The sequence below is a fragment of the Caenorhabditis briggsae genome (assembly GCF_000004555.2).
Source record: "Caenorhabditis briggsae complete genome, chrX, whole genome shotgun sequence".
Lineage (NCBI taxonomy): Eukaryota > Metazoa > Nematoda > Chromadorea > Rhabditida > Rhabditidae > Caenorhabditis > Caenorhabditis briggsae.
Genome location: NC_013491.2, coordinates 15,098,731 through 15,110,797, shown reverse-complemented (window position 1 = coordinate 15,110,797; position 12,067 = coordinate 15,098,731). Strand labels below are relative to the sequence as shown.

General features: G+C 34.7%; 3 protein-coding genes across 3 annotated transcripts; all 3 read left to right on the top strand.

Annotated features, from left to right (window-relative positions):
* Positions 1 to 2,835: 2,835 nt before the first annotated feature.
* Positions 2,836 to 4,203, top strand: Cbr-gst-42 (the record flags this gene model as incomplete). The annotated part of the gene is made up of 6 exons (XM_002645284.1): positions 2,836 to 2,905; positions 2,953 to 3,017; positions 3,060 to 3,233; positions 3,501 to 3,581; positions 3,629 to 3,765; positions 4,083 to 4,203. 6 exons carry the CDS (start codon positions 2,836 to 2,838, stop codon positions 4,201 to 4,203), a joined length of 648 nt encoding a protein of 215 aa, XP_002645330.1.
* A 3,049-nt stretch (positions 4,204 to 7,252) lies between these two features.
* Positions 7,253 to 8,210, top strand: CBG00256 (the record flags this gene model as incomplete). Its single annotated transcript, XM_002645283.1, has 4 exons — positions 7,253 to 7,331; positions 7,803 to 7,886; positions 7,936 to 8,000; positions 8,058 to 8,210. The coding sequence occupies 4 exons, from the start codon at positions 7,253 to 7,255 to the stop codon at positions 8,208 to 8,210; spliced, it is 381 nt and encodes a 126-aa protein (XP_002645329.1).
* Positions 8,211 to 10,612: 2,402 nt separating this feature from the next.
* On the top strand, positions 10,613 to 11,986 carry CBG00255 (the record flags this gene model as incomplete). Its single annotated transcript, XM_002645282.1, has 4 exons — positions 10,613 to 10,721; positions 10,992 to 11,050; positions 11,733 to 11,811; positions 11,862 to 11,986. The coding sequence occupies 4 exons, from the start codon at positions 10,613 to 10,615 to the stop codon at positions 11,984 to 11,986; spliced, it is 372 nt and encodes a 123-aa protein (XP_002645328.1).
* Between the last annotated feature and the right edge of the window lie 81 nt (positions 11,987 to 12,067).

Genomic DNA, 12,067 nt, shown 5'->3' with positions numbered 1-12,067 from the left:
CCCAATCCTGCACAAAGTTTAAAGGTGCATCCCTTTTTCCAGAAAAAATATCCCGCCACGCGATGTATTTCAATGCATTTACAGTTATGTCGCGAAATGCTTTGAAATACATATTTTCGCTACATGAATAACCCCATTAGATAATGAATCGTTGGTGGTACGACGGGAAATTTTTAATTTTCCCGCTAATAACATGAGCCATTTTAATCTTTTAATCTGGACAAAACTCAAACTTAAATTACTTATAAGAAGTATAGATAACCTGATCTATTTTTATTCAGCTGGAAGTTTTTATTCTGAAATAGCGCAAAAAAGATAGAAAGAGGTGTAAACGAAAATAGAGATTAGGCACTACATTTTCTTTACCACCGGACAGCTATTATCAATCAAAAATAGATTTCGCTAAGAAGAACCTAGATGAGAGAAAATACATATTTCGTGCATGATTCTCATCAAAACAAAAAAAGTGTTGGAAGATTAAAATTCTTTAAGAGGCGGGGAAAAGTCTAAATCTGGATTTTCAGATATTTCGTCGAAAATATGAAAGACATGAAAAAGAGTCAAAAACCAAATAAAAAACGGAAATGAGAATGGGGGGATTAGGGTAGTACTCCCCCTCAATTTTCAAAATGTCACATCATTTTTTGAACTGAAGTCAAATTGTATTTTGCTTTTGCACTTTTGCGCTCTTTGATTCCGAAAACTTGGAAGTATTTATCACTGACTGATGAGTCCTCTTTCATGTATGCAAATCTACTTCCATCTACTTCCACAGCCCGTGGAGTGAATAAAAAAATCAAGCAAATTTAAGAGAATAACTGATGTGAAGGCAATGGATGATAAAAAAGAACCCAACGGAAATAACTAGACACAAATCGCAAGATTGGTGCTATTACGGACAAGAAAGATAGATTGCCTCATAAAACCGAATGTGTCTAGAACCTATATATCACCGTTTTAGTGTATGTATAGACAATTGTGCTTGCGGGGAACAGCTTATCTTACTTAATTCGACATTAAAAGTTTTACCTGTTTCTCAATTGACAAAACACACTTGAGGAGACAATTTATGATTTTAAAAAAAAATCAAAGAATCTAGTTTAAAATGGAATATCATTGGAAAAATGCAAATACTCTGATTCTTCATTCATACAATCCTTCGAATTTGTCTTCAAATGTAGTTTAAACGTAACAAAATTGTGAAATGTTCTGAATCGTGCGAAGAATCAACTCATAGGATTAATTATTTCTGATCATATTCTCAGACTTGTATACTACGCTTCAAAAAAGTCTTAAAAATTGTGCCATTTTCAGGCATTTTGAGTTTTTGGTCAACCTTGGAGTGATGGTGTTTCTAAGCTCTGCCACATGTAGACAAAAAGTTTTTTTTGCAATTTCTATGACTTTCAAAACTCAACGGAGAACAACTCGATAGCCAGGATTTTCTGGAGTACGGTGAAATCTAAAAATACATTTTGAATTAATGTAAATTCTGTACGGGACATCTCTCAAAAATAGAATTTTCGAAAACCCACCAAAGTCTGAAAAATAGACTAGATTCAGTTGTTTTATCAAAACAGGGCTGTAGATATGACAATGATTGAGAAAATGGTTTCAGCAGTTCTAGGCTGGATAAAGTCATTGAGTAATTTGTAAAAATCGCTGAAACTTTTGCACCAACTTGATTCAGTTACGAACTTGAGCATTATTTTGAAAATTAGCGAATAAGAGAAAACAAACAATCAATTCGAAAAATTCCAATTTTTAACAGCCGTAATGTAAAACATGAATTTTTTTCTTTTTAAAGATTTACTTCGAAAATCAAAAAAATTATGATTGAAACTATTTCTGAAAGAATGAAAACCATCTTTGACATTCCGAAAACCCACCAAAGTCTGAAAAATAGACTAGATTCAGTTGTTTTATCAAAACAGGGCTGTAGATATGACAATGATTGAGAAAATGGTTTCAGCAGTTCTAGGCTGGATAAAGTCATTGAGTAATTTGTAAAAATCGCTGAAACTTTTGCACCAACTTGATTCAGTTACGAACTTGAGCATTATTTTGAAAATTAGCGAATAAGAGAAAACAAACAATCAATTCGAAAAATTCCAATTTTTAACAGCCGTAATGTAAAACATGAATTTTTTTCTTTTTAAAGATTTACTTCGAAAATCAAAAAAATTATGATTGAAACTATTTCTGAAAGAATGAAAATTCTATATACCGCAACTGACTTGTAGGCCGAAATGAGAGTCAGGCTCAGGTTTTTCAAAAATGTTTTCAAGAAGAAATTTAAGATCTTAGGTAGTCCTATAGATAAGAGTATTCTTACAAAACAGAGAAAAACTTTGCGTTTCAATGTTTATAGCTCAAGAAAGGTCGTTTGCGTAACTTTAGATTTCTGCAGGCACAGGAAATGGAGGTGCCGATAAGCTAAAAAATGTTAGATAGTTTTCGAAAAACCAATTTGCAGAGAATTCTGAATAATCAGCGTATGCACTAGATCTGATGAATTGTACCATTACACTTTATGTTTCAAAAAATATGCATTCTCGTTCATTCTTCCCCATCTTCTCTCGAACAACACGCCATACGGGTCAACACTTGCAAATGACATGTTGTGCTGCAGTCCACGTATTACGTAAACACGAATTCTTTCTCTTGAAACCTGCGTCTCTTCAAAAAAACACATCAAAACCATCTCATGGTCATATCAACGCAATCTTATCAACCTTATCGTCATTCCATCTTTGACCCTCCACATCTTCTCTTTCCGATTTGTTTGTTTGTCCATTTTATTTTTTCGTTGACTTTTTACTGATTTTTACAGAGATGTCGTCGGAACAGAAACCAATTCTCTATTCCTACTGGAGATCTTCCTGCTCATGGAGAGTCAGAACTGGTAGCTTTTGTGATATAGACTAACACTCTCTAAATATTAATTTTCAGCTTTGGCCCTCAAAAATATTGACTACGAGTATAAGACTGTTGACTTATTGTCCGAGGAAGCAAAGGTAACTAGGAAACAACGTTTTATTATTTACAGTATTTTCCAGAACCAATTGAAAACTATCAACCCTGCTGGCAAGGTTCCAGCTTACGTCGTTAACGGGCAAGTCATCAGTGAGAGTTTGGCTATCATTGAATATTTGGATGAAACCCATCCAGATGTTCCACTTCTTCCAAAGGATCCAGTGAAGAGAGCTCACGCTAGAGCTATTGCTTTTTTGGTTAGTTAGATCTTCAATTTACTGTGAACACTCTAATAGAAGGCCACGCTACACGTGCATTTCAAGCTCAATTATCTCTATTTCTATGAAAGATGATAAAAATTTGTCAAATAATGAAATGTCGCTGATGTCGTGAGAAACATTTCATCAGTAGACAAATTTGTGATATCTCTTACAGATATCAAGATAATTTAGCTCAAAATGCAAATATAGAGTGACCGTCTTTTCAAAATTTTACAGTATTTTAGCAAATTTGTTAATTTCCAGGTGACCTCCGGAATCCAGCCCCTTCACAATTTGAAAGTCCTCCAGCTTTTGAACAAGAAAGAAGCCGGATTCGGTGGACAGGTAACAGTGACATTCTTCCTTAAATAAATAGCTCTGAAAATCTGCAGTTTGCCAAACAATTCATCGTCGAAGGTCTGACCGCTCTGGAGGTTCTCCTGAAGGAACATTCTGGAAAGTACGCCATCGGTGAAACTGTAACCATTGCTGACCTTGCCATCCCCCCACTCATCTACTCAGCTAACAGGTGAGGAATCCGGCAGGAAAACTTGAGGAACAGTATTCGGAAGAAATTTCAAATTGAAAATACCAGTTGAATCATCCTAACGGTCATGACATGAGATGAAAACAACCACTTGTAGCAACTTTCTATCGGATTCTTTCAAATCAAAAACGCATTAGTCATCTAGGCAAACATGAATTGCAAAGATGAAAAAAGAGTAGGAGGAGGAGGTGAAGACGCAATATCGGATCAAAAGAGAGGGAAACGAAACAAAAACGTGATAAACATCAGAATAACCCTTTCTCGCTGTCATTCCGATCTTAATCAACAATGGTTTCCAGATTCAACCTCGATTTGTCTGCCTACCCAACTGTCAATCGTATCAATGAGACTCTCGCCGAGATTCCCGCTTTTATTGCCGCTCATCCTGATAACCAACCCGACACCGGATTGAATGCCTAAACAGTTCTCTTTTTTGGGTTACTGTTGCCTTCGTAAACAGTAATGTGTTGGAAAATTATCATTCTGATTATTTGTTCATAAATTATTAAAACATATGAACAGCAAAGATGTATTGTCTTTTGGTATTTATTATCTTTAACTTTTCCGTGGTGCAAAGCAAAAGTTTTTTTCTCAAAAAAGAAGAAAACTCCCCTGAGATTAAAAGCTTGAAAAGACATCAAATCGTTGCGTCATGCAGAACTTTTTCCGTGAAAAAGGAGAAAATAGAATTCGTTTTCTTCTGGCAACAGTGGTTGACACCGACATAGTACTAGTTGGTTGCCACCCACAAAACAAGCGGCCTTTCGATTCTTCAGAGTATCCGTTTTTTTCGTTCTCTCCCTCATTTTCCTCTTCTCGTCCACTTTTTTTTTCCCGCCAGTGCGGTCTGCAGAAAAAAGTTTGAAACCAACCAACAACTCTTTCTTTTTTCTCATTTCTTCCTATCGGTTGCTCTTTATCTTTGTTCTGCTCTTTTTTCTTGCTTCTCCATGCTCTGTCGTGGTCACTTGCAAATATTATAGACGGAATAGAATGACGAATTGAAGATGTAATGTGTGGCGTTTTGACAACTTGACAAGTTTATAATGTGTACTGCTGTTGTCAAGGTTATTCAGCTGCGTTGACTGACAGAAAGCAAAATGTCAAAATGTTGGGGAAAAATTGACGTTTTGTTTTATTCAGAGATCTTTTAGTTTTTTTTTGTATTTTTAGTTTACAAACTTGTTTTAAAAAGAGGTCTATAAAAGTGTCGCTTATTTTCAATTTAATCTATTTTTGATATTTAAAATCGTCTAGGTTAAATTATTTAAATCATTATGTGGCAGAGAAAACTTTGAAAACAGAAACTTTGAAACCCATTTCAAAACTAAATTTCTGTAATACCAATCGAAGGTATTTTTGATTTCTGTATATTCAACTTTTTTCAGTTATTTTACGATTTTTTCACGTAATAGAAGATCATTTTTTATTAACCAAAAAAAGATAGTTTTAATAAAATTAAGGAATTAAATTATTCAAAGTTTTCAAGGCTCGCTATCCTGTGATTTATTTTAATTTGCTCATTTTTTTAATATGAATATATATAATCATTTTTGTATCCAACTTCTCTGAACTTTCCTCACTTTTCCAAATCTCTCTCACTTTCCATTCTCCTCGAAAATGCGATTTGACAGAAGAGACAGGTCATCTCTGCCATTATGGACAAACATAGACGTACATATGATGAGTCATGTTGAGTGCGCGATACTTTTCCAATTTTTCCTTCGAATTCTTGGACAGTACCAATCGTTTTTCATGCGGTGCTTGAACTAGGAATGACGTGCAGACTGTTTTTGATTTTTGCAAACATGGAAAAAATAATAACTTCCCATTTTTCATTCTGTGTTAGATCCTGTTTCAGTTGTTGATATATAATTTTCAGTCATAAATGAAGCTGTTTTCCATACTTGTAGAATGGTGTGCCGGCCTGTCAGATCAAAATTTAAAAAGCACCAGAACGCTGTTCGTAAAGACTGGTTTTTTCGAAAATTTTGTGTTTTACCCTCTTTTTAAATCATTTTACCTTCTTTTTATATCTATAATAAAAAATGTCCCAATTTCTCTTATAAATTTTGATTAGAAAATTTCAAAGTTCATTTCTCAGACCGGCCCGACATTTTGTAAATACGTTTTTTTTTCATCCGCACTTGTTTTATCGCACTTCCCAAAAAAGCAATTTCTCCAAAAAGTACGTTTTTCCATTAGTTCTGGAGCACGTTTCCCATTCAGGTGTCCGAGTTTCTCAACCCATCTTAGCTTCACCTCGTTTTTCCTCACTTCTTTTCTTAAGTGACTGTTTGAACAAACACAACCGATTCCCGTCCGTCTCCGCCTGCGCAGTCAATCTAATAAGCCCTAGCCATCAGAGACCTACCGATTTCTCATAGACGGAGGCGAACGGAGAAGGTGAGACAAGGGTACAGGTCAACCAAGGCTATGTCCACACTTTCTCGAATGTTTTTGTATTTGGACATTGTGGTGAAGACTGCTGATTGAATTTTTTTTTTCGATTTTAATTTTGGTTTTATTGAATTTTATAGCTTTTCCATCTATTATTTCACTTTTTCGAAAATCTTTTATTTCATTGGAAACCTAAAAAGTGAGAATTTTGAGCGAGTGTTAGAGAAATGTTGATTCTTAGAATTGGAACTCTGAAATCAATCTTCCGGTTTTACCCATTTTTCAGGAATGTTTTAAAAAATTTTCAAGAAAATATTTTAACGTGTTTTTTGTTGAGATCGATTGATGCTTAAATTAAAAAACGAATTCATTCAAAAAAAAGGGGAAATTCTAAAAAATCTATGATCTGTTTCTCACCCGCTTCTTCCCAAAAAGTGAGAATCATTTACACTATGTTTACCCCTACTCTCTTCTTTATTGAATTTTCCATGCTGGAGAATGACCAAAAGAAAAAAAAACAGAAGAATAACGTCTTCAGAACCAATTTGTTTCATTATACCCTTTCCTTTCTTTTTTTACTCAACAAGCTCTGTTACGCAGCACTCATTTCCTCCCATTCTCGCACTTTGTATTTCTAGGTCATCGCTTGCAAACATTTTTCACATTTTTAACATTCTCTAGAACTTCCTACACGATCACATGCTTGTTGGAATAAACACGAAAATCGGATTGAATTCCTCATTATCAGGGCGTTTCAAATTATGTACCACCCACCCCGCATTTGGTGTTCAATAATTAAATCAAATTGTGGGGAGACGCAAGGCGGTGGTTATTTTTTTCTCTAAATCTCTAAAGTGTTCATTCTATTTCAGTTCTCGTCTTGCCCTTCTTTTGATTAAAACATTTCAATCATTCAGTTTGGTTTGCACTGGTTTTTCCTTTTTCTCCTACTTGTCGTGCTTTTCAATTTCTTATCAGTTCATTTCATTTTTCTCGCTCTTCATATTTCGTAAAAAAACTACTAGCCATTTCTCATTTTTGATTTACACGCTTCCAGATTTCTCTAACAATGCCACAATTGTCCAGATGTCTCCTATTGCTAATTCTTGTTGGTTTTCTCACTGCTGCACAGTTTTCTCGAAGAAATAGTGAGTATTGTTTGCTTAGAACTGAGAAAAAGATGAAAGAGGAGCCGCAGAACCGTACATCCCAAGTAAACGATCAAGTTGCGAAATTAGCAAAACAATCTATCACCCGGGGTTTGACAAAATGATACACTGTGTATACTTACATTAGCTCATGTTTCGCAACTTCTTAGCAAAAATACCGTTCTTGATCGTACCAGGCTCTCGAAAAAAGGTCGAAAAGTTTCGAAAAACTGGTTTCCAACAAAATAAAATGGAATCAGGGGAATTAGGGAAAGGATAGAATAGAAAGTAGCGAAAGAAAATGCTAGTTTGGAAAAGTTGGACTGGAGGGAGTTTCGTATTAAAACATATGTACAGGTTCATCCATAATTATTAGAATACTTTTTTGCTCAACATCTAGTTTAAACATTCAATAAACTATTTGGAAAAAATCTCAAACGTAGAATCCATAGGCAATTTTCCTTATTTCAGGTGGTCTTGTAAGATGTCACAAAGAAATCGGAAGTTCTGTCAGTTCTTGCGAAGGCAAGTATTGCTACAAAATGCACACACCAGGTATCAAACCCTATGATGAGCCTTTGAATAATCTCTAATTCAGTTTCAGACGACTCAACTCGAGATGGAATTGTGAAAAAAGGATGCATGAATGCTGCTGATGCTCAGACAGAAGTAAGTTTCAATTTTTGTTAATGGTTTTAATTACATATTAAACACAGTTATTTTCAGGTCGGAAAATGTACGAGACGGCCTTTGGAAGAGGGTGGAGCTGAATTAATGTGTGTATGCAACGAAAGGGATTTCTGTAATTCGTCCACTATTCCCTCAACATTTCTCATTGTTCTTATTAGTAGCTGTTTCTTCCTTATTTTCCTTCTCTAATTTCCCACTTCCTTAGAAACATTGTGTTTTTGTCATTTTCGTTCATCGATCTTCTAATTGTTACCATAGCTTTTTGTACTAGTTTTGATTTGAAACAGGCGTCCTTTGCAACGGGTTAGATACACTGAAAGTTTTCACACAAACTAGCTGCTAATTTATTCTTTATTCATATTTTTACTGCTTATTGCTCACTTTTCCCAACTCATACTGTGATTCTGATGGATTGAATAAACTATTGATTGCGATTTGAGTTGTTGGCCATATTTTTTTCAGAATCAGAGATCTTCCGATTTTCTAAAAAAACTTTGTTCAGTAAAATTACAGTTGGATCAGGGATGTGCGTAAAATATTTATTTTACGATTTTCGTGAAACGTAAAATTTTACAAATTACAAGCTCGTAAAATCGTAAAATTCGTAAAATCCGTAAAAAAACTGAATCTTCAATTAAAATGGAAACAAAAATTGCAGTTTTATTATTAAGCAATTGGCAAATGGTCAGCAAATGTTGAAAATCGTAGAACCGAATGCTTCTATGGGGTTTCAACAATTTTCTAATTTTTTTTCCTTAAAAAATGCTAAATTGTGATAAAAAGCATTCAAATTTGGAAAAAATATTTAGAAAATAAAGCAATTCATGCTTAAAATCAGATGTGAGCATAAAATTAACTCAAAACTAGATCAAGAACATGAAAATGAACCGGAATACTGCCAATTCTGAACAAAAATGGTGCAAAAACACTCATCCAGTTTTTACGAATTTTACGGATTTAGTTTTACGACACTCGTAAAATTTTACAAGTCCAAAAAACCTCAAAATCCGTAAAATTCGTAAAATTCGTAAACGTAAAATCACATCCCTGAGTTGGATATCTGATGGTAACCTTTGCCGCATGGACCACAAGTGGAGGATTTTCGTGGGAATAAATTATCCAAGAGAAGTTTTGTGGGATGTGTCCTAGAAACGTTGGTTTTCCTTTTCTTTTTATATTACTTTGCTACCGGGAATCGTGGTTTTGCTGTCTTCCAAAATTACAGTAAGAGATGCTCTATTTTTTGGAATTTGTTCTTATCAATTTTGAAATTTTCGAATTTTCTCAAAAAATAAGGACAGCGCAAACTCAACATTTGAGGACAAATATGAATTGTGTTTTTGAAAAATACTTTTCGTAGTGATAATATATTTAGAACTTTTGAATTTATCGAGTTTTAATTTTTTGTGAACCATTTTTTATTGGACTAAAACTGGCTGAAACATACTGATTGATAATCCAATGTGAATTCTTACACGGCGACTTTTCTTCTAACGATCTAACTAAAAGCTTCGATATCAATAAAATTGAAGAAAATAACTTTCTGCACAATGTTGTTTTCAATTATTTTTCAACTTTTTTTCTTTTTTTCGTTTTTTTTTCGGAAAACTTTGACTAGTATTTTCAAGTAAAGAAATTAAAGTTGACATTAAATTACAAAAATAGAAAAATGATCAATAGAAATCAAGGTTCAAAGCGAATAAATCTTACATTTTTGAAGTAATTTTTGTAACGGATTTCTAGTTTTCAGTAACTTCTTGATAGTTTTAACTTGAATGATACAGTTCTTAACATCTAAAGTACAGTTCTAAAAATCTGAAAACTCACAGCATTCCGGGCTGGGTAGGGGCACCCGAAGGCGTGTGGAATGAGGCATCCATCGACGATGACTCGAGTGTTACAAGAACACATACCCTGAAAATTAAAAAAAAAACCATTGTTACTTTGTTTATGAACCTCATTTTGGTTGTGAAACATAAATGGAAAAAAAAACTCACAGTGAAGATGATGACGACTGGCGAATTGCAAGTGGTGACTTCCCCGTTCGAGCCGCGAAAAATAAGGGTTGCTTTAGGAAAAATATTTAAAAAAATAATTTTTAAAAAAAATTTATTAAAATATTTAGGAAAAATTTTATGGAAAAGGAAAAATTATGGTGTTTTTTTTTGTAATAAACAGTTGAATATGATAGATTTCCACCGTGGAAAAGTTTAAAAATAACGAGCGCATAAAATCGATAAACAAAAAAAAGAACCTTGTTGTGCGGCGTTGACCAGCGCAAGGACGGTTTGGCCCCTCCTCCTCTCGGACTACACGAATAGAGAGCGCATATGTTGTTGTTTTCTCGGCCGCGCTCTTATTCTCACGCCTAGTTGTTTTTGTGGTCAGGATGACCTAGAGACGAAGAAAAAAACGGAGAGGCAGAACCTGCCAAATGTTAGAATTTTGTGTAAGGATAGTAGTAATAAACACTTTTTCGATATAAGTTTGTAGTTTATCGTAAATTACGTATCGAAGCATTGTTTTTCTATTTCTCAAACTTTTCGAAAAATGTGATCATATTATTAACCTTTTTGAACAGCATTTTATTAATGATAACTCTTCAGAAAACATGTGGTGATAGAAAATTGAAAGTAAAATCCCTTGATTCCGACAGAACTGTGAACACGATACGTTGTCTCTGTGATAATCCTGCTTTAGGTTTGTTTGGGCATTACGGTTTATAGAACTTTTTCTTCGAAATATTTGTTTCTGGGTGAAAAAAATTCACAAGACATCTTACTGAGACTATAATTTTTTGTTCAGCGATTTTGGATTTGACCTAAATAAGTTTTTGTTAAAATAAATATTAAAATCCGGAAGTGGAACAATCCTGTTTTTTTCGTTGAAGTTTCACGTTACTTACACAGTTTTAAAAAATGAGTGACATGAAAATCTGAGAACAGTATGCAATTCTTCGATTAATTTCAGTGCTGTCAAAAACTCAAAAGAATTGTTCGCCGAAAGGATTCAAAATTAAATTCGTCGACGTTAGTCAATAACTGTTCAAATGCGTCAGAAAGGTCGAATGATGATTTTTACAGAAGAAATAATCTATTTTGAGAGTTTAGGTTTATCAAAACTTCATCATATCGCCTCTGCATTATTAGACGTGCCAGTGATTTTTCTGAGTAATTTTTCTTAAAACTTATATTTGGATCAAGATTGCTCATGATAGAATGAGGTGAAAAATTCAGTGAGAATCATACTTGTAAAATTCCGGGCCGGCCTGTCAAAGTCCGGGCCCGGGCCTGAGGAAAATTTCAAGGCCCGGGCCCGGCCCGGAAGGCCCAGTAGCACAAATTTTTGTCATTTTGAACCGAATTTTGAACTCTCAATACAATTTTCTATATTTTTCTTTGTGCTTTTCGATTGTTTGTCTGTTTGATCAAAAAATATCAAAAAAAAACTCGAAAAAATTTTTACACATAAGGCCCCCCCCCCTTGTGTTCTTTGCAGGGCTGTCCAAAACGGCGGCCGGGCCTCGGCCGGCCTCGAAAAAGCCTCGACCGAAGAAAAGAAAGCCTCAGCGCGCTCCATTGAGAAAAAGCCTCGCGAGGCCTCGGCCGGCCGAGGCCGGCCTCGCAAATGTGACTACGGTCAGCAAGTCGCATATTTTACGACAAGTTGCGTTTTTTTTTAAATTTTTTGTTTTTTCTCGCTCTTTTTCAGCAAATCACGCATTTTTCGAGAGTTTTCTCGATTTTTCCATCGATCTGTGGCGACATGAACATTTCGAACGCCAGTGATGGTCGGTTTAAGCCGATTTATTCATTTGTTATAACCGTTATTCAATTTCAGACACAATTCAGATGCCTCAATGGTTCATTGATCCCACACCAAATCGTCAGAGCCTGGACTTAAAAATGCTGGAAAAGTTGATGATTCTCAAAGAAAAAGATCGATTCGACACAGGCGAGACTTGAAGATTTTGATGCATGAACACAAGCTTTTTTTGTTAATTTTCTTGAATTTGTTGTCATTTTCTCTCCCCTGTATCTCAGTGT